General features: G+C 37.8%; 4 protein-coding genes across 4 annotated transcripts; 2 read left to right on the forward strand and 2 right to left on the reverse strand.

Moving 5' to 3' along the window:
* The first annotated feature begins 6605 nt into the window (after positions 1–6605).
* Positions 6606–9960, forward strand: LOC126599369 (E3 ubiquitin-protein ligase RDUF2-like). The gene is made up of 5 exons (XM_050265733.1): positions 6606–7314; positions 8575–8727; positions 8971–9060; positions 9172–9327; positions 9429–9960. The coding sequence occupies exons 1-5, from the start codon at positions 6709–6711 to the stop codon at positions 9561–9563; spliced, it is 1140 nt and encodes a 379-aa protein (XP_050121690.1). The 5' UTR covers positions 6606–6708; the 3' UTR covers positions 9564–9960.
* A 1184-nt stretch (positions 9961–11144) lies between these two features.
* Positions 11145–13987, reverse strand: LOC126599368 (uncharacterized). Its single transcript, XM_050265732.1, has 5 exons — positions 13629–13987; positions 12677–13537; positions 12268–12376; positions 11931–12066; positions 11145–11583 (listed from the first exon to the last, which is right to left on the reverse strand). Exons 1-5 carry the CDS (start codon positions 13715–13717, stop codon positions 11459–11461), a joined length of 1320 nt encoding a protein of 439 aa, XP_050121689.1. The 5' UTR covers positions 13718–13987; the 3' UTR covers positions 11145–11458.
* Positions 13988–16862: 2875 nt separating this feature from the next.
* LOC126599367 (uncharacterized) lies at positions 16863–19810 on the reverse strand. The gene is made up of 2 exons (XM_050265731.1): positions 18455–19810; positions 16863–18059 (listed from the first exon to the last, which is right to left on the reverse strand). Exons 1-2 carry the CDS (start codon positions 19639–19641, stop codon positions 17123–17125), a joined length of 2124 nt encoding a protein of 707 aa, XP_050121688.1. The 5' UTR covers positions 19642–19810; the 3' UTR covers positions 16863–17122.
* Positions 19811–22080: 2270 nt separating this feature from the next.
* LOC126599370 (lipid phosphate phosphatase 2-like) lies at positions 22081–24536 on the forward strand. The gene is made up of 8 exons (XM_050265734.1): positions 22081–22236; positions 22682–23045; positions 23133–23220; positions 23330–23439; positions 23536–23629; positions 23731–23919; positions 24034–24093; positions 24199–24536. The coding sequence occupies exons 2-8, from the start codon at positions 22830–22832 to the stop codon at positions 24330–24332; spliced, it is 891 nt and encodes a 296-aa protein (XP_050121691.1). The 5' UTR covers positions 22081–22236; positions 22682–22829; the 3' UTR covers positions 24333–24536.
* The last annotated feature ends 141 nt before the right edge of the window (positions 24537–24677 follow it).

Below are 24677 nucleotides of genomic sequence, written 5' to 3' on the forward strand. Positions count from 1 at the left end.
TTGACAGCTACATCATTTGAAAATTTTGCAAAACCCAAGGAAAGAAATAAGAAAGATTCCTCATATACTACAATCATCATTTAATTAACTAGTTTTTCTTAATTAGTAGTTTATTAAATAATAAACTAAATTTAAAAATTTGATTAATTCAAATGATGTGACTGTCCACATCAAATGTCACCTAAGGTGGTATGAAAATGTGGTACAAAAACATGGTATGAATAGCATTACTCATATTCTTCTTTTCTTTTTCTTTTTTCTTATTTGATAAGGGAACTGATTTTTGAACTTTTTTTTTCTTTCGCATGTTTTGTATTTCTGCTATGAATTATGCTTTAATTAATCAAATTTAGAGGCTAAAAATAAACATAAGTGTACTTAACAGAAAAAAGTGTCCATAAAAACGCAAAAAGTTTTTTTTTTTTTTTTTGCCAAATCTAGTTGTAACATTTCACATCAACGAATGAAGAGGAGGTGATGTGCCTTATACGTACATGCACACCTCCATATAGCACGAGACCTTTTGGGAACTCACTGGCTTCGGATTTCATCAAAACTCTGAAGTTAAGCGAGTTTGGGCGAGAGTAATCCTAGGATTGGTGACCCACTAGGAAGTTGCTCGTGAGTTCTCATAAACAAAACCGTGAGGGAATAGTAAGCACAAAGTGGACAATATCGTGCTACGGCGAAATCAAGACTGGGATGTGACAGAATGGTATCAGAGCCAGTCTACCTTATGGTGTGAGTGTGTTGACGAGGACGTTGGGCCCCTAAGGGGGGTGGATTGTAACATCCCACATCGACCAACGAAGAGGGGGTGATATGCCTTATATGTACATGCCTACCACCATATAGCACGAAGCCTTTTGGGAACTCACTGGCTTCAGATTCCATCGGAACTCCGAAGTTAAGCGAGTTCGGGCAAGAGTAATCCTAGAACAGGTGACCCATTGGGAAGTTGCTTGTGAGTTTCCAGAAACAAAACCCTGAGATAATGGTAAGTCCAAAACAGACAATATATTGTGCTACGGATGAGTTGAGACTGGGATGTGACATAGTAGCACGGATGTATAACTAAACAAAATTTAGGGAATTGACAGATTAAAGAGTTCGTGTCAATTATATGTTTTATTGATACAGCTTCTTATCTATGCAGTTTCGTTTTTTCCATTGTTAAAAGAAATCCGAGTTTAAATCTAATTCCGTTATTGACCAAAATTCTCAATTGTTTTGTTATAAAATAATCCATAAAAAATTATTTTAACAAAAATCACAAATCTATGATTAATATCTATTTTTTTTTTTTGTCTCATTGAAATTTAAATATGTGTATTGGATGTGGCATGAGTCACACAGACTCACTATCTTATTTTCAATTCAAATGACATCATTGCATGTTGTTAAATATCTTAGTTGAAAGGGTGTTGCTTTTTTAGTCATGTGTCTCGGATTCAAAATTTATTTCCACTAAATTATTATAATAGTTTGAAATGCTTATCTTCTCTTTAATAATGTCATCATGTTCTTTTTAAAATATCTCTATCTATGATATTGTTTTTTTTAATGAATGAATGATGTGGCATGATACTTGGAAATTCTTTAGAAATTAAGAATAAAAATTGAGATCTTAATCTATATCTTAACAACTTTAGTTTTATACCCCTAATTTCAAACGTAATTTTGCTTGTTTGTTTTATTCTTGTGATTAATCATTCAGTTAAGTGATTTAGATAGTTAACATATTTTTTTCTATTAATTAAAAACCCCTAAGTACATAAACCAATTGTTTAACGCGTTGCTTGTAGCTGAGTGTTTTGACCTCGAAAAATGCTTTTTCAAAAACTATTTTTGAAAACAACGCGGGGTTGAAAATGAGCACGGCCATTGGCCACACAGACAGATCACAAAAGCTGATTTGTGCTTTATCTTAAAAGCAGATTACAGCTTTTGACAATTGACTTTTCTTTGTTTCTACTCCTGTCTTGTGCTTTACGCTTACTCATATAAATTAAGTTGCTGCTGAGAAAAGCAGAGTGTTTTTTTTTTTTTTCCATCAGAAGGATAATATAATAGTTAGATGGGAAATGTGAACATGACTATCTTAAAAAAGAACTTTTGGTAAATTCTACGCTGTTTCATATTCTTAGCATAATGTTTTATAACGCTGTTATTGAAATTGACGTTAAATTGTGAGGTAACAAAGAATATATAAAAAGTTATATCTTTGAAAAAGTCCTTTTAACAGTCCTCATAGTTTGATACCTTTTTTTACAGCATAAAACAAAACTTAGTCCTAGTGGTCCAATCCTAATATATTAACCATGAGACTAACTAATCCTAAATTTAGACATTAAAAAAATGCTTAATCATGTGTTTACAATTTGTTCAACTCTACATGATCGACTCCTGAAACTACCAAGTACTTACTAGCTACTGAAGAATATTGTGGAAGCACCATATATGCTAAAGAATCCTGCCGACGCGTATGAGTCAACTCGATCTCCTTCTCGTGTTGCGTGTTTAACTGGCTAGAACAACAAAGCATCATTTTCTTTGCATTCGAGTTAAAATCTTATTTTGTAAATAAAATATCGTCTTTTAAAAACTAAAGCAAATTAATGTATAATCATGACTAAATATAAAGACAGAATAATAATTTTTTTCCATCATTAGAAGAGATAATGAAATCAAAACCTTTTAACCCGCAAATTGTGGTGAAAAGCTCAAGAAATGGCGTACCTCGTTCTTTTTTTTTTGCCACGATTTTGTCTGTTTGGAGTTGGACCCATGAGAATCTTCGACAACAATTTTCATTGAATTAGGCAATGACTTTCTGCTTTTTAACATGTCAGCAACACAGGTGATTACACGATATGTTATTATACAGATAGAAAAAAGTTTATGTTTCTCTCTACTTGTATAATGATATATAATGTATCCATCTGTATTCCTAGCACATTAAAAAATGTCTCTAATATAAGATGCAAGCTATTGAGCCTTTGTTTATTCGAGCGATGTTATAATTTAATCTAACATGGTCATTCTTTGTAATTCGAGTCCAAACCAAAACGTCACGAATTTTTGCAAAAAGAAGAAAAGCGAAATATACGACGATGTTGAGTTGATGGTGGAGAAGGATTCAAGCAAGCCACCCGGCGGTGTTATACATAGTGAGTTTAGATCTGGCTCAAATTTTACATCCATGAAATAAGGTGCATGAAGTCTTTATTATAATTAGAAATCGTTACATAAAAAATAATTCAAAATTAAATAAACAAAACACTGCTCTATCAAACTTGATTTCGTCAAAGTTTGCAATGTCTTTATAAAACGAAATAGAGGAACTTCTTTTCTCAAATGGCACTCAACTAGCGGAGTCACGGGGTGGGCTTCCAAAGATGCCTTGGAAATTCTCAAAATAAATAAATAAAATAAAAAAGTTGGTTTTTTTCTAATAATTGCCTTAAATTGTGATTATTAAAATTAATATGCAAAACTTGCTTAGGGATCCCTCCACATTCTTTATAGACAAAACCATATTGTCCCCTATGGGGGTTAGAGAAGCCATCAGCCATGTGGACATTGGAATGAACAAACAAATCAAAACTATATAACATTTAGGGTTTTTAATTATCACAACTGTTTCCTGAAATTGGATCGTTCAATAAAAAATGTCTATGAAGAAAATTCATGAATTTAGTCTTTGAAATTGAGATCTGCAAATCATTTTGATCATTCCGTTATAATTCCTCAAACCTTGTAATTAGTGTGGTCTCTTTTCCGACCTGCACTATTTTATGGGCTAAAAAGAACTATGCATTAACATCATTCGTGGCAACCAATTCAACGTTGAGAAGGTTTTTCTTCTACTTCTTCAAGCATAGCTCTCAAATGGGTCTGCAACCAAACCATCAAAAGCCCCATTGAAGAATTTGACTTTTAGTGTTCTTCAGATTCTTTAATGGAGCAATAAACGCACTTGAGAGTTGAGAATGTTCTACTTCTACATTAGATAGTTTTTTCTTAAGAAAAATTGGATGTTTGTAATTTTTCTCATGGAAGAGCCAATTTAAGGAAACATATTTACATACAACCCTTCGAGACTCAGATGCCATCGTAACATCTTGAGCAAAATAATCGTCACTTAAAAATACATATACCTTATCCTATATTGCTTGGTTCATCATGGTTATCATAACAATTTTTTAATCACATTTTCAAATGAAAACATATAATATAAATAGTGAATAAGAAGAATTACACTTCAATGAGAGAAAACTTAGTCAATCTCGTAAAAGGTTATGCCAGCCAGAACTCAGATTACGGCTGGCAAAACAACCTACTACTTTCCTCCGCTTAGAGCAATTGAATGAACACGAGCTAAGAAAACTCAATTACTAGATAGCAAGGTAAAACCTAAAAATGGAACAAGAAAACAAGTTGAAGAGAAGAGAAAACAGAAAATTGAGGAGATTGCAGGGGTGAGTTTGGCAATGTGGGGGTTGCGTTTATCATGTGATACAGAGCTTTTTGGTCAATTATCATGTGATATACGTACATAGCAGAAATAGACATTTGAGTCAATTCTCTCATTTATGGCACATAGACATTCAACAAATAATGGGGCTGAGTGGGTAGGGAGGATGTATGCAATGAACTCGGCTAGTGTCGGAAGACCTTTCATGCAACGGAAAAATTATCGTGATACTATGTGAATATGACATTGCGCATGATATTGCGTGATTGAAATAGAATACTATCACACTGTTGGAGGCTGAAATTTGAAAACATCCATTCAACTTCAGGCTTCAGTCAAAGTTAGGTCCTCTCTTGTCATTATAATGTATGATATTACGTGATTGAAATAAAATACCGTCATAATATTTGACACTGAAAATTGAAAGCAACCCTTCAACTTCGGGCTTCAGTCAAAGTTAGGTTCTCCCTCACATGATTGAGATTACAACTATTTGGCCTAAACTAACGCGAGTAGGAATCTTTTCCCTTCAATTTTCCTCCTCTCCAGTCTCTTCTTATTTGAAGAATCACGATTAAGCCACGTCGATATCTTATGTTGCTTTCTTTATAGAGAGAAAAAAAGAATGAGAGGAGAGAAGATGGGAAGGGAATTTGGAGGGGAAAAATCCTACTTCAAACTAACGCGAGAATAAGAAAACTCATGTAAAATAAAAATGCTAAGATGACAATGTTACACACTATCACGTAATTAATTCGAAACACCGATGCATTGACGTAATGAAATGAAAGATATGTAAAACCTTGTACAAAAATGATGAATTTTGACCTTGTGATTTCCCGGGGGGACCATTAGAAATGGTGACCACAGTAACACACGGATCCGAACATACGAAGACTACATTTTTCTGTTGTATATATACTGGTCCTGTTTCCGTCTCCAAGCCTCAAACCACCGCACAAAGAGACACAGAGAAAAACATTAAAGTTAAAAAACCAGTTAAGTAAGCACCAACTGGCTTTTTTGAGAAGCAGCTGGCTTAAAAAGCAAAAAAGAAAAGAAAGCACAAAAGAAAAGAAAGCAAAAGTAGAAAATTTTACTCAGATTCCAGAGCCTCCTTTCAGACCTTTGTCTGCAGTGTTTGATGGCATATGCCCTCAAAATCCAACGTCAAGACAAAGCATAGCCCCCACCTTACCAACCCACGAAAGGAAAGCTCCCAGAAATAGTATTAAGCACTTTTGGATCGTAAAAATGCTGTTTAAACAAGTGTTGTTTTAAAAATGGATTTTTTATTAATCCCTCATATTTTGTTAATTACATCTCACATAATAATTCAATATTAAATTGCTCATAAAATGACTATTTAAGTCCTAAAATGTTCTAAAAATTAAAAAGAAGATTCTAAATACACTCTAAGATCTTTCTTTGAGTTATGCTTAAAATTTATTTCTACACTCTTACATAAGCAATATGACAATTTTTCCAGAAAAGAATGAACAGGTTTTTCCGTAAAAGTTTGAAAACTCAACATGAAACTCCATCACTTCAATATTATATACATACAACTACAAGACTTAAACCCTTTTGCCCTCGAGTTAGTTTGGGTGATACTTATGTCATTTTGTCTTTGCTTTAATGAAAACTTATTTCGACTAAAAGAAAGATTGAAGAATTATATAGGTTACTAATATGAAAATTGAAAAGAAAACTAGAGGAAACAAGTTTGAAAAGACGAATATGCAGGTTTGATGTGGGGTGTGTATGTGAGGAGTTTAGGGTGTGAGGATAGCTTGGGAAATAATGTAGGGTTTATTAAGATATTTTTTAATTTAAAATATAAATATAGGGTGTTTTTAGTAATCAACAAAATATGAGACACCAATAAAACAACCCCTTAAAAATTACATGTTAGTAAAAACGTTATCTAAATAAATATTTTATATGCTTATAGTCAAAATACTTTCGAGTATTCTGACAAAAAAAAAAAACACTTCTAACAAAAGCATTTTAGAGTATAAATACTTTTTACAAAAGCAGTCAAAATACTTAAATCTCAACAAATAAAAATAAAAAACAGCTAATGAAAGTAAAATCATATTGTATACTATATTTTTCTATATTGTCTCCACTACAATCCACAACCCCATTATTCTTTCTCCCAAAACCAAACCAAAGTTTCCTCCTTTTCTCTCTATCTCTCTCCTCACTCTCTCTCTCTCTAGGCAACCATGCCTATTCTCACAGAGAGCTCAACAGCAGGAGCAGAGCACATGAAATGGAGAAGACCCAGAACCCAATTCACCCAACCCATTTCAGAAACGGATCCAGCCACCTCACTCCTCCAATCCACCCGCTGTAAACCCACCATCTCCTCCCTTCTCCTCTCCAGCTTCACCACCACCACAACTACCGACAACAACGAAGCCTTACCTTCAAGCCTTACGATGAAGAAAAAGACAAACTTTCCCTCGTCGACGTTCCGAGGCCTGGGCTGCGCCGCATCCGCCTCGCAGCAAGTCTCGGTGCCGGAGGTGATTCGGAACTCCGCTGATTGGAAGGGAAAGAAGGTGAAGAAGAAAAAGCAGAAGAAGAGCGCCGCCGCCAAGGGCAGCGCAAGCAATGAGAAGAATGAATACAGGGATGTCGGTGATGGTGGGCCCACCTTCGGTATAAATTCTGCAACATGTATGGATTTTCAGGATGTCTGGTGCGGCCCCGGAATTGGGTTCTCGGCGGAAACTGCCGGCTCGGTGGATTGCGTGGTGGCGAGGAGGAATGGCTCCGGCAGAGGCAGGATTGCTGCGGACAATAATAAGATGAGCAGCCACAGGGAGGTAAAAACAAAAAGGTTTTTACTTTTGCTGTTAATGTGGTCATTTAATGCTTTTAATTTATACAATTTCTATGGGATAAGATTTTCTTTCTTTTTTTTCTCTCTCATTTCCTTCCGAAGGTTAAGCTTAAAACACGTTAATATTTTATATTAATTTTTTATAAAAAGACAAAATTTTCATTAATATCTTATATTAATTTTTTATAAGATAACAAAATACCCGTCAATATCTTATATTAATTTTGTATAAAGAGATAAAATAGAGAAGTTGAGAAGAGAAGATAGAAAGGGATAGAAAAAAAAGGTGGGAAAATCCTAGTCCATTTCTATGTGCACAAGCCGTATAGTTTGGTATATTATGTGTCATAATACGATTGGTTGGTTGAATGTATTTTTTTTATTAACTTTTCAACCGATTATATTATTATATTTAACATACCGTGTTGTGTTTCGGGCACACCGAAATCTGTCTTTCATGAATTGGGATTGCTAGTTTTTTTCCATTTTTTAATTGGGGATTGCTAGTTTTTTCCGTTTTTTAATTGGAGTGGTATCGTAATCCAATCAAAACTATGAGGGGATTTGAACTTGGGTATTTTGTTACTGGTCAATATTTTAAACTGCTCTAACTTACTTAAGGGAAGGAGAGGGAGGGGGATTTGTTTGGGTCTGAAGGCACGGACATACTGCCTTAGTCAACTAACTTGACCTCAACTAATAGCTTTTAAGGCTATTATGATGGTCTCTGATTATACATTAGGATTTTATTTAAGGAAAACTAACGAAAAATCATTTTTAAAGGTAAAGTGAATGGTACAAGAGAAATGTATAAATGTGGTTTTTCGTTAAAAATGAACAGTATCGATAGGGTTTTGTTAAAACTCCATTTTATTTAAAGCTGATTTTCTGTAAATTTTGAGCTTCACAGGATTATTATCTCATTAATTTTCCTCAATTTTTTTGGGTAAAGCTAGGACCTTTTGATCTGTTTGGTTTTCTCATTTTTCTTGGGCACTTAAGAGTTGCCTTGAATTTACAATTTGATTAGGATCCGGCCCAATTTATAATCCCACACTAAACGGGATATATAATTATGATTAGACAGTGTTAATCTTCTCAGCTTTCGTATTAGGGTAGGACTTTTCTTTGTTTTTCTCTAGATACTGAAGTTAATCTTAATACCAACTTAATTTTCTGCTTGTATTATATGTTCATTCTTGTTTCATATCTAATTTGTTTGGTTGATTAATCTTGTTGGCAGCGTCCTTGTTTAGCAAGGCGAAACGTGAGCCCGGAAACCCTCTCGTTTCTGGATTCCGAACCGGATTTTGTCTCGAGCCGCCGTGAAACGGAGGTGTTTGGAAGTAGGTGTTTTCGGCATGTCCGGCATCCATCCCCCGAAGACCTTGCAGAGGTATATTTTTTATTTTTTATGAGCTTTTGGTTTACTCTTTCTTTTGTTCAATATGTCTCACCTGGTTTGGTGCTAAAATTTGGTTTGGCAAGCAATGTAATCAACTTGCAGCTTTGATGGCGGAATCATATTCGATTCACCGATGTAGTATTGCTGCATATCTTGATTTTTATTAGTCTTAATAAGGAATTTTTGTAAAGAACAGATTAACATTCGATATGTTTCACGGTTTGATGATTGCAGATTATGCTGTTTCAAAGTAGTCTTATGATGGGTGGAAGACTAGATAGATTTCGTGACTGGAGACTCGATGTCGATAGCATGTCATATGAGGTTACTCTTCGCAATCGAAATCTCTTGTCTCTTTTTTCTCGAAACCTGATTGCGTTTTTGGTTACATAAATTTTGTAACGTGTGCATTTCTTCAATTTTTGCGGATAACAGCAACTGCTTGAGTTGGGTGAGAGAATTGGTTACGTGAGTACTGGATTAAAAGAAGATGAGATTAACCGCTGCCTTCGGAAGATTAAGCTTCCAATGTCAAGTGACGCGTCGCCACATTCATCTGGGAAAGGAGATAGCAAATGCATCATTTGTCAGGTGAGTTTGTAAAACCCTAGCGATCATTTCTGAGAAATTTTTATATCCTTTTTTTCGGTTTTTTCATTTTCTTAATCCGTAATTACTCAACGCTTGTATAGGAGGAGTACGAAGCAGATGACGAGATGGGCAAGCTGCCCTGCGGACACAACTTCCACCTACAATGTATAAAACAGTGGCTTGCACAGAAGAATACTTGCCCATTTTGCAAGGTCGAAGCATTATCTAGATGCTAGTGCCGGTGAACTCTCCGTATCCCTGTTCAGTGGTGGCGTTTTTTGGTCGCTGTTATTCCCGTCGTGTATAGATTTCGTCTCCTTCGATACACGGGCAAGTATTCATTCTTTGGTTTGAATTTGGAGTTTCAGTGTTATGAAATTGAACAGTGGTCATTACAATCTCAAAATATAGTTACACTCTGTTAATGTGGCTTTTCCTGCCTTATATGACTTCATCGATTGCTTGAGTTTTCAAATGATGTTGCTGTTGAGTGAACACTTCTGTTTATCCGATTTGTCGGGTCGGATCGAACGGAATATTTGACGGCGTAAAGCATTTCCCAGAAGAATGATAATCTGGGCATTGGTTATGTACAATAAGAATGGGAAGCTTCCTTTCATGTTTGACGGGGAAGTTCGTGCTTTCTTCTTCTTAGCAATGTGCTAAGTATTTCATTAGTCCAATATTAGTTTAACGGCCTGTTTGGATTGTCTATGGATGAGTTGAAGTGCTTTTTCATAACTAAAAGTGCTTCTAACTACGTCTGCTTAGAAAATTGAAAAGCATTTGTTGGTTGTGCCAGCTTCTTCAATAGAGAGAGAAATTTGAGGTGAAAAAATCTCATTTACAAGTTATACATTTTTCCAGGTCTTTTGGCGAATGTGGAAAACTTTAGGGCCTGTTTGGTATCCTATTTGAAAATTTTATCATTTCTCAAAACATTTCTTAAGAACATTTCTTGAAAACAATTTTCCTTAAGACTCAAAAATGTGATTGGTTTGGGATTTAAAATTTTTAAATCTTACGACTTAAACTAGACAAAGAGATCTAAAAAGTGGGGTCGCAAGAGAGGGAGAAAGAGGAGAGGGAAAAAGAAAGTAAGAGATGATTGAAGGAAAGAAAGAAGGGAGAGGATCGAACGAGATAGAGAGAAAGATGAGTGAGAAAAAGAACCAAGAGAATGAAGATAGCAGATTGGAGGAGAGACGAAAAAGGTAAAAAAAAAAGAGGAAAAAGAAAGAAGAAAAGAGAGAGATGTAGATTTGGAGTGGGAAGGGAGAAGGGAAAGAAAAGAAATGAATAAGTTTAATTTTAAAAACTCCAAAAACTCACTTTTTATGTTTTTAGAGAATAGACTATATTTTTTAGTTAGTTTTGAGTTCAATTTTTGAAAATAATCCTACCAAACAAGTTTTTAAAGCCTAAAACTTAAAAATTATTTTTGAGTTTAAAAAGTTAGATTCAAGTAGATACCAAATAGGGCCTTATATTCTTTCGTTGGAGAGTTATTTTGTCCAAGAAAAACTGTTAAATGCCAATCAATTTCAAGACATTTTGTGCCTGTTACGACCCGTCCCTAGTTTTAGGATATTTTAATTACAAAAGTGGGAAATGATCAAATGCTCCTCCTTGGGTGGGTGTTGACTTTCATTTGCATTTTCTTGTAGTAGTTGCCGATTCCCTCCCTTTTTTCGACACATGCGTTATTAGGGGAGAGATAAATCTAACTCGAGACCTAAGTGCAAGGGTGAATGCTCTTAACGAGCTCAGATATAAATTCCCTTGTAGTTCCCGCTCTTTATTAAAACAAAAAATGATTACATATACAAAATTTGCTTTATTAAAATTATAGAGAGAGAAGGCACTCCAAGGGATTACTCTTTTCTAATCAGACATGAAAATGGAGTGCCTAACAATGTTAAGGAACAACTTGGCAAATCATTTAGGTAAAAGCTAAAGCTGAAGGTGAAAACAAACGCTAGGAACTCAGCCTACTTACTGCATTCGTCGACAATTTCACGGCCTCGAGTTCTATATACGAAACAATCAAAGCTTCCGCGTATAACAAACTAACTCGTTTTTCGTCGACCGCAATAATTTGAAACGGAGGAACCAGCTTTCAAGTTCTTACCTACTTCTCCCTTGTTGTTGATAAGTTGACTAGAGAAAGAACATGCTGTACAATCTCTACAGATGCATTCGAGTTTGCAGCTTTCAGAGCCCTCTCGGACAACTCTGCCATTTTACTCTCGTCCGCTGTAAAAAAGAAATAATGGTAAATACGGATATTTTTCATTACAATCGGTGAAATACATACACAGTTCAAATAACTTCATCTCCCATTACAAAATGAAATACAGAAACCGCAGGTGCGTAACAAGATTTTATATACTATGAAACATCCCACAACTCCATTACGATTTTACTGTAAGTGTTTCAAAGATCTGAAGTGTTTCAAAAACATGTCCACATGTGAGGGATCCTAATTATTTTCACGGACTCTAAGTTGTCGTTTCTAGCAGCACGACCAATGAAAACATTACTTATTCACTGATTCCCACACCCAGAAGAAACTACTACACTAGGCGAGAAAATAAACATACCTAACATCTCTTCAATTGTACTTCCAAGAGTCGTTGAATCAAGTTCATCTTCTGTTATAACCCTTGTACCTGCTAAGTCTGCCATTAAAGAAGCATTTTTGAATTGATGACCTTCTGCAACATTCGGTGATGGTATCTACAAATCAAAAAAGCGATTATCAATTTTTCCCCTTAAGCAATACAATTGACGTAATTATGGATATTAAGAACAAGATCAAAACCGATAAAAAGGAAAAATCAATGACTGTTAATTTGATCTTATATCATGAAGGTCAGACAATCCAGCAATAAAGGACATCCGACTCCAATGTTTTATTAGAGAACTTGAAAAAAGTACCAGAATGGAAGGCTTCCCAGTTGCCAAAATCTCATAGCAAGTCATTGCACCAGCTCTAGAAACAATAAGGTCCGCCGCTGCATATGCCAATTCCATCGAATGCAGGAACCTTCATTATTCAGAGATACATCAGCTTCAAGTTTTCAACAAAAATACGGAGACATACATCACGACCAAAGGTGGAAGATAAACTAAGTCCACTACCGCTCTCGAAGTTTAACCCTCTCGGGATGAAGAGAAAGTAATTAGCAGGATTCTTAAATATGAATGTCACATAAAGGAAGCAATCTTAGCAATAACATTATCTTAGTTCGTTACGAAACCCTGGTAGGAAATTCTTTTCCAATCTTTTGAAATGCAGAATCTGCCATTACAAGTTTCAACTTTTAAGCATAGCAGAAGCACTTACGGAGTCAAAAGCAAACGGCGATGATTCTTCACAAGGCTCTCCATCTCATTGTGAGCCTCCACACCTGTTTGCCATATGATAAACAAGTCCTCATTCTCCAGCAGCATCTGATAATACAAATTCAGCAGAGCAATGTTAATAGCATTTGCCCCCAAAGACCCGCCAAGAACCAAAAGAACCTTAGCCTTCTCCAACTCCTCAACTCCGCCGGCCTTGGGGAAAAACCGCCCCCTGGCCGCGGCTTTAGGCACTTGCTTCTTCAAAGACAGCCTCAACGGATTCCCACAAACCACACACTTAGTCCTACCACTCGGGAAGCTATCAATGGTGCAATTGAAAACTACAAACACAATATCTGCAAAAAATGAGAGAACCCAATTGGCGATTCCCGGAACGCGGTTCTGTTCTTGGATCACAAGCTTGGCGCCAATCAGCTTCGCCGCCAAGCCTGTAGAGAAGGAGACGTACCCGCCGGTGCTGATGACGATATGGGGGTCGAATTCGCGCAACTTTGAGTAGCTGTGGACGAAGGACCTGATCAAATTGTAGGGGAGGAGGAGGTTCTGGGGGGAGAATATTGGGCGGTGCAATATGGCGGTAGGCACGGTGTCGAAGTCGTAGCAGGCGGAGGGTACTGCGGTGCTTTCCATGCTGTTGGGTGCGCCTAAAAATAGGATTTTGGTGGAGGGCTTTGTGAGTTGGAGCTCATCGGCTATGGCGACGGCCGGGTATATGTGGCCCGCGGTGCCGCCTGCGGCGAAGACCACGCGGAGGTTGTCGACGGCGGCGTTTTGGGTTGCGAGACCCTGGTCATTTGATTGCTTTACGGTGAGGCATAAGGTGATCTTCAGCTTCAAGGTCCTGCAATGGAAAAACAGAGTTGTTAGTTAGTGTGAGAGAGAGAGAGAGAGAGAGAGAGAGAGAGAGAGAGAGAGAGAGAGAGTTTAGCAACCTGGGTTTTGTTAAGGAAGTGGTGGGGAGTGGGAAAGTTGGGAGCTTGGGAGGGAGAGAGAGGTGGCGGAAGGCGGCGGCGGCGGCCATTAAAGGTGAGGTCTTTGGAGGTTTGGGGAACGCATTGGTGAAGGAGGAGGAGTTGCAGAGAGGTTCAGAGTTGTGTGGGTATTTGGTCCTCCGGCTGGCCGTATTCAAAGCAAATGGGGGGAGGGGGGGGGGGGGGCGACCGTTCGAAGTTGGAGCAGCTCATCATGAGGTCGAGTGAAAACAAGCCAGCCACCGACCTTTATTTGTGTTTAAACTTTTGAACAGTCACCCACCATTCTCTCGCGCAAACTTTCTGTTCTCATAAAAGTATGAGACTTTTTTTATAGAGAAGAGACGTAACCTGAATCAGACTAAAATATTTTAAATTTACACTTACATATACCTCTCATATGTTATATTATTAGACCAAGTGCTAACTGTGACGTTACAAAATGCATGTGTTTTATTGAAGTCGAACCATATAGAATAAAAGTCCATGTTCATTACATGACTCATGTGACCATCCACAAAACGTGCAAAATGAAAAAAAAGAAAAAGGATTGAGGTCGTCACCTTTCCACATTATTAGCTAGTGACCTTACATATGGGCTGGTTTAGTATTACTGTACTTTTTTAAAAAAAACTTGCTTCTATTGTGTTGTGAAAATTAACAGCTATAAAAAAAAAACAGTAAAGTGTTTGGTAAATTTTTTTTGGTAAAAGTGCTTTTAACAAAAAAAAAAACTGCTTAAGTATTTGGTAAACTTTTATAAAAAACCGCTGTGACGATGTTAAATGACGAAAAAGGGTATGATGTTAGATGTTATACTTTTTTTATTTATAATGTAACTCTTTCTAGAAGCATCCAATTTTCTCTCTGCCCCTCTTCCCTTTTCCACATCTTCCAGACCCTTCTCCACACCTCCAACCACCCCCCCATTGTAGCACCCTTGAGACCAAGATGATCTCCCCAAATTTGATAATTTATTTTCTAAATTTGGCCAGGCTCGATTATGTAATTGCAACAAAAGCATATACAGATTTGATGATAATAAGGTTTGGAGTGTGAGGGTTCAGTGACTCAGAGTTGACGAAGCTTAAAAAATACGAAAAGGTGTGAGGGTTCATCGACACTAAGGGCTACGACTTCATCACCCCATAAGACGGAAGCAAGTATTCACCAGTCATCGATCAGATCCGACAGCTTCCACACCGTCACTGAAGGTGAGTCCATAGCAGTAGTTTTGAATTTGGCAATGGTTGTGGATTCGAGAGAAAATACAGGAGGTGGGTTGAGTTCTTGAAGGCTGAAAATTAATGACCAGTGGATTCAGAGAGGTGGTCATGGTGTTAGTATGGGGTAGGTGTGGTGGCTGGGGTGGTCAGGGTTGGTGGGTGGGTGGTGTTTAGCATAGAGAAATGGAGGACATTACAGAGATGGAGGACAAAGATGGCCTTTTGGTAAAAAAGGTAGGGGTATTATTGGCCTTTAGAAAATTTCATTAAAACTTCACTGTAGCTCCGCATGCTTCATTTTGAAGCAGTTTTATGCGGTTTTTGAAAGGGACTTGGATTGTCTGCCCTCCCCATCCCATGCCCTTCCCATCCCCTTCTATTTTCTGTGATCACGGCTAAATCATGTCAACATTTTATATTGATTTTTTATAGAAATAATAAGACAAAAAGTAATAGGAATATAAAATATTGATGTGACTTAATCGTGATCACATAAATAGGAGGGGATGGGGAGGGCAGACAATCCAAGTCCTTTTGAAAGCAGGATCAGAGCAACTTCCTGATTTTTGCTTTTTATCACCGAACTTCAAGAAAAAACAGCTTTATTTTTCAGTTACCAAACGCTTAAAGGATCCAAATTTTTTTAAAAAGCTGCTTTTTAATTAAGCACCGTAAAGCCAAACTAGGGCATAATGTTAGGATCGTGGCTCTAGCTAATGATTTTTCTTTGGTGCTTCATAGCACTGATAAGTGCAAAGACTTGTAGAACAATAAAATTGTGTTTGTGCTTGAAGCGGTAGTTTGTGCACTTCGAGTGCAGGATTTGCACTTGAAGCGGTGATGATGTACTAGTCCGGAGGAAACCACCCGAAGTTTAGCAATTTCAGATACTTTACACTATTAAAATAGTAAAACTTACATTATTGAAAGAGTATCCGAGATGACAAGGGTTTTTTATATTTACATAGTATCTGAAATGTAGGATTCTGATATTTACATTATGGAATTTTAGCTAAAATGGTTTTTGAGATTGGCTTAACTTCTCGTTCTGGTCCCTGAGATTTGAAATAGATAGAAGTGGTCCCTAAGTTTGTCTACTGTCAATTATTTTGATCATTCCGTGAAAAAAATCTATGTTAAATAAGGATCAAAATGACAAAAATTCCTTAATTTAATAAACAATGCACCAAAATGATTTGACAAAAATTTGAAGGTATTTTTATCATTTTGTCATTATTTAACGAAATTTTTTCACGGAATGATAAAAAAAATGATTGACGGGAAGCAAACTCAGAGATCAATTATATCGATTTCAAATCTCAAAGATTAAAATGATGAGTTATGCTAATATAAAAAACCATCTTATCTAAAAATCCTTACAAAATCAAAGTAAACCCCAGTCATTCAAGATACTTTACACTACTGAAATAGTACTTTAACTTCAGTTAGTTTGTACTAAACTATATGGACATTGTCTGAGCTAGCACTGCATCTGACTTTTCAGAAAATATAGTAAAAAAGGTCAAGAATCTGAATCTTAGTGCAGTTAATAGATGCCCCTATATAATATTTCAAGTTTTATGTTCTTTATAATTTACCAACGCCACCAACTTGCATGCGTCAGTCCTGTACATGTATGCATGCATGCGCGGCGCCCATGCCGGGGACCATGTGGCTTTATATATATATCTACATGTTCTGCATACATTAGCAGCTGTCTATTTAGTTGAATTAAAATGAAGCCCCAAAGTGATCATCTTTTTTGCCAATTGTCTGGAGAGGGACTTACATACATTTCAAGCGGTTCATACTAGCGAAACACAATGACATGATATTGTACTATTGATGTGCGACGCTACAGTAGCATCTGAGGGGTGTACGTAAGTCTTTCCTCAATTGCCATGCTAGCCCGACTGTTTCGTGCTAATGATACAATGCTATGTTGTATTCTTGACCTGAGACGTCACAGTCGTGTTCGATGGGTGTATGTAAGTCCGTCCCATTTGAGGAGAGAAGCCCCTTTTACAAGTAGTCACGGACATGAATCTCATTATTCATACAACATAGGGCAGCAGTTCTAATATATAACCCCTAAAACTAAGACAGAAGAAGAAAATCTATTCCCTTTATTATATCATATTCTATGCATACGAGCAAAGTCTATGATAATATAGCCATCAATTAAAGGAAAAAAGAGCAACTCAAATATGAAATTAAGGTAATTCATGCCTAATGACTTATGGTTGTGTGGTTCTGATCTGCTGAGTATGCCGGTAGCTGCTGTTTCGAATCTTCTGACAGTGCCACTGCTGCGGCCGCTGCTGCAGGAGTCATAGACTGGTATTGAGGAGGCAATGGGGCGGCCTGATGCTGTGTGTAGAACACTTGTTCATGTTGAGGATTGGCGTATTCGTAAGCGTAGTTAGTGGTTGCAGGCGGAGGCATGGCAGCGGACTGAGAAGGATGGTGATGCATTTGAGAGAACCCCAGGTATTGCTGCTGGTATTGGTTAGAAGGAAGTTGGACTAATGTTGGAGTTTGTGGCACAGCCGTTTTGTAAACACTTGCAGACATTTCAGGCGAAGCCGCCTTTGTGGGATACACTGGTGGGATATTACTGTCCTTGTAAACGGCAGAGCCAGCATTGGGGGATGTTAAGCGGCTTGAGGCAACCACGGTTGTGTCAGACATGTTAGGTTGCAAAGGGATGTTGTACGATTGTTGTGACTGCGCAACAGGCATCAAATAGACTGGATACTGCTGGTGATCGATTTGGTGATGAGGTTGTTGCTGTGACGGCGGTGCATACATTGTGTAGTAAGATTGTATTGGCACTTGGCCTCCGGCAGGATGGTGCATGTAATGTGTGCTGGCATGGACATATTGTTGTTGTTGTTGCTGCTGCTGCTGTTGTAGTTGTTGTTGCTGCTGCTGCTGCTGCAGTTGTTGTTGTTGTTGCTGCTGCTGCTGCTGATCTGATTGTTGAGGAATAGCATACCCGGAATCCTGAACTTGCTGAACTTGGTTTTGAGATCCCGGATCGGAAGCATCACTGGGTGTATTCGGGCTAGCAGGACCTCTGATGTTGTCCCTGTTTGCAGCTTGAATCTGCTCTCGATAGTACATTGGTTTGGAGAGAGAGTTTGCGGATGCAATGCTACCATCACTGGACAATGTGGATAAACAGTATAACCCAATTTACACAAACTATTATCTCCAAACTCCAAAAGCAAAAATTAGAAAACTGCAAGCCGCTTGTAGCTCAGTTATCCCGATTTCCCCGAGTTCCCTAGTTCTATTTCCCTCTTCCCAATATCGCTTGTATAAAATAAAATCACTCATCGAGCTCTACACCTAAATATATAGAGGCACGTCTCTTCATAGTTCATACTTATGGCATTTACTTTGAAATCGAAACTATCGTCCATTTTTTTTTATAAACGATATTCTAAACTATTCTCAAAGTCAGCTGAAAAGTGCGGGCACACAGGCCTAACCCACATTTGCAAAATTATCATCTTTACGGAAAGCAAATATTTGACACACAGAGAAAGCACATACCTTGCAACTGAATCCGGTGAAGGCAAACTATAACCTCCTCCTCCGCCGCCAGCCTTATTAACTTGCAGAGGCTGCACCGGCAATGGCAGAGGAGGCTTACGAAATCCGACCGGTATACTCTGATCTGGTGATCTCTCATCATCGACCCTGTTCATATTTTCTCCAGAAACGCCAGAAACATTCATCATCTGAGCACCAGGTGGCGGCAAAGCACCCGAATTCGACGCCTTTGGCGGCGGAGCAGCAACAGCAGCAGCATAACTAGTAGTCATCTGAGAAAACTGCTCCTCGATCCCAACAGTCCTCTGACCACCATGCATCAACCTATCACCAGTTTCGTCCATTCGAACCCGGATCGGAGGCAAATTCGACAAGCAAGTCGATGAGGAAGACAACCCGAAAGAGGAAGTACTGTCCTCGGCAAAGGTGGACTCTTGATTGATCGAATGACCATCATGTCCGACCACATTATTAACATTTTTCATCAAACCATTGTTGTTGTCCTGTTTGTTGTTGCCTCCGAAGAAGTCGCCTTGCGCCTCCAAATCATTGCAAGAATTCTCACTCCCCGCCAGCAAGTAATCCATGGTGGCGGAATCCGACAGGTTCCTCGGAAAACCCGACCCGTTCAGCGCGTCGACGAACCAAGACTCGGACTTTGCGTCGTCGAGCAGAGCACCCATCGAGGCGGCGGTTTCCGGCTTCGCGAAGAAGAGAAACAATCGGAGGCGGGAAGGCTTGAGGGGGGAGGCGGAGGAGGTGCGGTCGTATTCTTCGAACATGTTGTCGAGATCTTCGTCGGTGGTGACGGAGATGAGGGAGTCGAGATCTTCGGTGGGGAGCTGGTACTTGAGGGAGAAGGGGCGGCCGTTGAGGAGGGTTCGGGAGAGGCGGGAGCAGAGGTCAGAGAGAGAGGAGTGGCGCTCGGCAACGAACATGCGGGTTTCTCCGCCGATGTAGCAGAGGGACTTGTCGTGCGGGCGGGGAATGATGTGACCACCGTAGCTGCACATGAGGCGGAGCTTGGCGCCGGGGACTTGAGGGAGGGGGTCGTCCCAGGTGTCAGCATTGCGGGAGCGTGGGGAGGAGTCGACGGAGTCGGGGTAGTTGAGTTGCATGCTGGTGGCTGCCGGAATTGCGGTGGTGGTGATTGTGGTGGGGAGAGGCGGGAGTGGCGGTGGATCCATTTGGTGGTGGCTGTGGGAAATGAAAGGTGGTGAGGCTTCGTGCTTCTTGAGGTATGTTAAGTATTTGTCTATTTCACCTTTGAGTTTCTTTAGGAGAGGATATTATACTCTGATATAAGAGGAGGGAGACATGATCACGAACACATTATTTTCATAAATGAGCATGAATGATTAATTTGTGAGAGAAAGATTTGAACTCGAATGCAACAGATATACACATTATTCTTAGTATCTAAGCAAATTAAAATAAATATGACTCTAATTTATCGGAAGAGATGTTTAAATTTTGACAAACACATTATCTTGATAAACTGATATAAACCACTAACGTACATAAAAATTTAAACATGAATGTAAAAAGACGAAGACACTATTCTCTCACACTGGTCCAACTCACGTTACTTAATTACCTTTGAGTATTAATTCAATGAAATGCTTGCACTTTCAAGTTTGATTAATATGCATCGAACAATGAACAGATGACAGGTCACCTCCCTTTGGACTGATTTGTCCACTATGTTCTGCTTCTAACAAAAGAGATCTCAAAGACAAAAGAAGAGCCTTTAATTATGTATCAACAATGGGATTAAACTAAGCAGATGGGTTTTATCTCTGCAATACAAGTAATTAGTAAATTTAGTAGATAACAAATCAAAAGTTAATCAAAGTTTAAGTAAGCAAATGAAGGTCTAGTTTGGTCAAACTCAAATTAAATCAGGTCAAATCTGAAGAAAAAACAAGAAAATGAAATATATTGCTGCTATGCCTGCGTGGAGAGAGTTGAAATTTCGACGTGTAGCCCATGCACTGAAGCACATGAACTTTACAGAGAAACGGACCAAGCACATGCACATTCATCGGAACTTGTGCATGATTTATTCTAAGTTGGATTTTAGAAACACGGCTTGGTAAGGAAGTATCGGAATACAAGTAATTTTTACTGTGACGTTTGATGTATCAAATTGTGTTTTCATCAAATCTCTTGCATACTGGATTTATAATTGAACTTAATGAAAGCAAAACCCCTTTCTTTCGCTTTAAAATGATTTGCCCCTTTTGCTTCTCCTTCAGATACGAGAAGGCTGTATCGCAATATCAGAACACGAGAGAGCAAATATAGGAGAACAATGTGGTGTGGAGTGTGGACAATATTAAATCTCAATGTATGAATATATATGTACGTATCATAGGAGAGAAGCTTATAGCAAAGATGATACAATGATGGTGCATCAAATTGATAACGCATTGTTTATGAATGTTAATTTTCTTATATAACGTCATATAAAAGAAATAAAGACAAAATCAAAGCAAAGATCATTTGTTATCGACCTCTCTTAACATGATTAACTTAAGATATCAATTACATAATATCATCGATGTATGAAAGTTTTTTCGCTTCTTACAAGTCACTTGATTCACTTTGACTAGTACTAGTAGCCCTTTTCTTTATATTGTAATATTTCTCTTTTGCATGCTAATGTGTGAAGATTTGTTTGCAGTGGTGTGTCCATTGTCCAATGTCTTTATTAAGCATCCATGTGTTGGATACTTGGATTACAGAAATCAGAGGCCTTTCCAGCGTGCAATTACTGTCAAAACTTCTATATTATAATGTTTTAAGCAAATCTAGTACAAGGATGTGAGCTGAGTTTTCCTAAATATATAATATATCTTATTTTGGTTGACATCTTCATGGTACCTGAAATAATTGATTATACAAGCTGGACATGAGTTGTGTAGCAAAGCGGGTGAGAACTATAGAGGACTTGATAAACTCGATGGTTTTGGAATTTGATTAATCTCAAACATTTCCCAAGGAAAAAATTAATAAAATTATATTCATTTAAAAGAAATTCTCTATGTCCAACCTATATATACAAGGAATTTTGCTAGAGAGATGTACTGTTGGACAAATCAATATATATATGAACAATCATGTGGTAATATCCAACAAAAAAATCACGTTGTAATAAAAGTCACAAAATTCGAATCTCAAATGTGACTTAGGCTAGTTGATTAGGATTGTGTATCTCATTTTGCATTTAGGTTCGAATTAGTGTCCCATGATTTAAAATACCAGTATTTAATATCATCTGCTATAATTTTTATTTGTAAACAAAATTTCTTCAACAATACGTTTGCCACATTTTCTTAACGCATTTTTAAAGAATAATTTGTAGATTATTCAACAACAGCAAAAAGGAAAATAAAATTTATAGCAAATGAAATAAAATGGAGAAGGATGAGGACTGAAGTTATCATTCATGAGGACTGAAGTTATCATTCCAACAAAGTATTAGGATACCTAATTTACTTTCTATTTTTGCCAGAGTACAACATAGTTAGTTATGTTCCCCATCTATTTATGTATGATGTTTGTGCGTGAGTGCATGTTTTACCTCACAATTGGGCTAACTTAACTTACCTTTAGGATTCTGTGTTGGACCATTAATCCTAGGTTAACCTATACCTTTTTAATTTCAAAGGTTCTAAGGCACACACACCACGGGGCCCCTCTCTCGCCCTTTCTTTCTGTTTGAATCGCGCCATTGATGAGGGAGCCCGAGGCTTGGGGAGCTTTTCTTCTTATCAACGGTAATCTGTTTCTATCTCTCTATGTCCAATGTATATTGGACAATGTTTATTAGGAAAATATGATACGTCTTATGAAAACTAGGGTTCATGCATGTCTTCAAGAATTGGGTTGTTTAATTTTCTAATATATATGTGTGTGTGTGTGTGTACACAAACTAGGGTTTGTGAAAAAGAAGGCTTCATGTTCTTTGATTAATAAGAATTTTAACTGGCAGTTTGAATTGTAATCAGATAATTTCCATGAAACCCTAGATTGAGCATCAAATTTCTGCCAAAAATGGATTGGCATTTCATATGTCATTGATGGTTGTCACGCTAACAAGCTCGAAAATCATTGCTTTTGAGCATTCTTAGTGCTCGTTTGGTGCCAAGGATTGATTGGACAACTTTCTAGATTCTAGATTCTAGATTTCATCTGATTCTTCATCAAATGTGTCATTTTCAGGGTACGTATCTTTGGGAGAAAGAAAACGGTGAAGCTAATGACTTTTGATTCTTCAATTGTACCTGTTCTTCAATTCAAATTGGTGTAACTATACACTCCTTTCCGAAAGACCATTTCGAATTGGTTTCACACTCCAGTTGGAAAGAAGATGCCCGAGATGCAGATAATTTCTCACACATTAAGATCTCATGGAGTCAAAGTGGCTAAAGTGCACAAGTATGACTGGTTAATTCTTGTACTTCTCGCGGCGGTTGATCTATCTTTGAATTTTATAGAGCCTTTTCATCGTTTCGTTGGCGAAGAAATGATGACTGATCTCAAATACCCTTTTCAGAAAGACACCATTCCTTTCTGGGCTGTTCCAGTATGTATCAGTTTCTCACCATCTAATATCTTTCTACCTTACAGAGAATACTGAATACTTTACTATATCTTCACTTTCTGTGTCTAGATTTACGCGGTACTCTTGCCTCTCTCCATCTTTCTCGTGTACTACATTTGCAGAAAGGATGTTTATGATTTGCACCATGCCATATTGGGTACTGCCTGTGTCCTTATAGGCTTCCTGTATACTATATTTTTCCTTGGAAATGATTACCGCACACCCCTTTTCTTTCTGTTGGTTGATAATTACTTTCCAACTTATAGGTCTTTTCTATTCTGTTCTCATAACTCTTGTAATAACGGATGCAATCAAGGATGCTGTTGGCCGCCCGCGTCCAAACTTCTTCTGGCGGTGCTTCCCTAATGGAATAGGTGTAGGTGACAATTTTCTTTTTCTTTCGCTAACGATTGTTGTAAGCGTAAGGGCTTGTCCCTGCATTATGCTGAACTGCTTTTCAATCACGTCACAGGTATATGATCCAAACACTAACAATGCTATCTGCACTGGAGAGAAAAAGATTATAAAGGAAGGACATAAAAGCTTTCCTAGCGGGCATACTTCAGGTATCATATCATCAATCTCTCTTTCTGTGCGTTGTGCATTTTTAACGCTATGCAGTTGGAAAAGAAAGTGCCTAATTCGGTTGCGATTGTCAATTGTGCAGTTTCATTTGCAGGTCTTGGTTTTCTTGCATGGTATTTATCGGGGAAGATCAAAGTGTTTGACCGTAGAGGCCATTCCGCAAAGCTCTGCATTGTATTTCTTCCGTTACTCTGTGCTGCTCTCGTGGGAATCTCTCGTGTGGATGACTACTGGCATCATTGGCAGGACGTCTTTGCTGGAGGTCTTATAGGTTTGCTACTAAATGCAATGATACAATTTTCAGTTCCTTCCACTATAAAACATAATGTAGAAAGTTAACAGATGATAATCCATCTTTTGGGACGTTCGATTTGTTTGAGCGCAGGAATTGTCATAGCTTCGATTTGTTACTTGCAATCCTTCCCTCTCCCAAACCAGCGGGATGGTGTGTCTTCTATCTTCTGTTAATATGTTCATGTTTCATCAACTGGTAGAATGCTGACCTAATTTTCATGTCTACATATTTAATCTTTTATTTTTGAATTTGCAGGGTGGGCACCTCATGCGTATTTCCTCATGCTGGATGCGGAGAGGAATGTTGACGAGTCCTTATCTCCAGCCACGAGGGTTAACTCTCTTCGTATGCGAAGAACAGATATCGAGAGTCCAGGCTCAAGTCCATAAGATTCAAGTCCGCCAGTCCATCAGTTACTGGAAGAAGGATAAGATACTGAGTTGAGTTTGTATGTCAAAAGAAATTGTATAGAAGGTATATATTATACATTTTGTATACGTGACGCAGTACTTCATTTGATGACTCCATATCGTATCTGTAAGCTCCTAAGTTCCTGACATCATCATTATTCAATGAAATGCCTTTCTTTCCAAGTTTGATCAAAAGTCGAGAATCTGAACTTTCTAAGGAGTTGTTTGTGAATTGATTTATAAGAAGCACTTATATGATAATCATTTTTATTAGATACACATTGAAATTTTTATCAAACATCTAGTTGCTTCCTGAAAAACCAA

This window comes from Malus sylvestris, chromosome 14 (genome assembly GCF_916048215.2).
Source record: "Malus sylvestris chromosome 14, drMalSylv7.2, whole genome shotgun sequence".
In the NCBI taxonomy this organism is placed as follows: Eukaryota; Viridiplantae; Streptophyta; class Magnoliopsida; order Rosales; family Rosaceae; genus Malus; species Malus sylvestris.

Excerpts from the sequence above, each read along its gene's own strand:
- LOC126599369 (XM_050265733.1), top strand. The coding sequence starts at position 6,709 with ATGCCTATTCTCACAGAGAGCTCAACAGCAGGAGCAGAGCACATGAAA. Across the intron at positions 9,061-9,171 it reads TCGATAGCATGTCATATGAG|CAACTGCTTGAGTTGGGTGA; the intron begins GTTACTCTTCGC and ends TGCGGATAACAG. Across the intron at positions 9,328-9,428 it reads GCAAATGCATCATTTGTCAG|GAGGAGTACGAAGCAGATGA; the intron begins GTGAGTTTGTAA and ends ACGCTTGTATAG.
- LOC126599367 (XM_050265731.1), bottom strand. The coding sequence starts at position 19,641 with ATGGATCCACCGCCACTCCCGCCTCTCCCCACCACAATCACCACCACC. Across the intron at positions 18,060-18,454 it reads TCACCGGATTCAGTTGCAAG|TGATGGTAGCATTGCATCCG; the intron begins GTATGTGCTTTC and ends CACATTGTCCAG.
- LOC126599370 (XM_050265734.1), top strand. The coding sequence starts at position 22,830 with ATGCCCGAGATGCAGATAATTTCTCACACATTAAGATCTCATGGAGTC. Across the intron at positions 23,630-23,730 it reads TCCTAGCGGGCATACTTCAG|TTTCATTTGCAGGTCTTGGT; the intron begins GTATCATATCAT and ends TCAATTGTGCAG. Across the intron at positions 23,920-24,033 it reads CTTTGCTGGAGGTCTTATAG|GAATTGTCATAGCTTCGATT; the intron begins GTTTGCTACTAA and ends GTTTGAGCGCAG.
- LOC126599368 (XM_050265732.1), bottom strand. The coding sequence starts at position 13,717 with ATGGCCGCCGCCGCCGCCTTCCGCCACCTCTCTCTCCCTCCCAAGCTC. Across the intron at positions 13,538-13,628 it reads ACTTCCTTAACAAAACCCAG|GACCTTGAAGCTGAAGATCA; the intron begins GTTGCTAAACTC and ends TTTCCATTGCAG. Across the intron at positions 12,067-12,267 it reads CTGGGAAGCCTTCCATTCTG|ATACCATCACCGAATGTTGC; the intron begins GTACTTTTTTCA and ends TTTGATTTGTAG.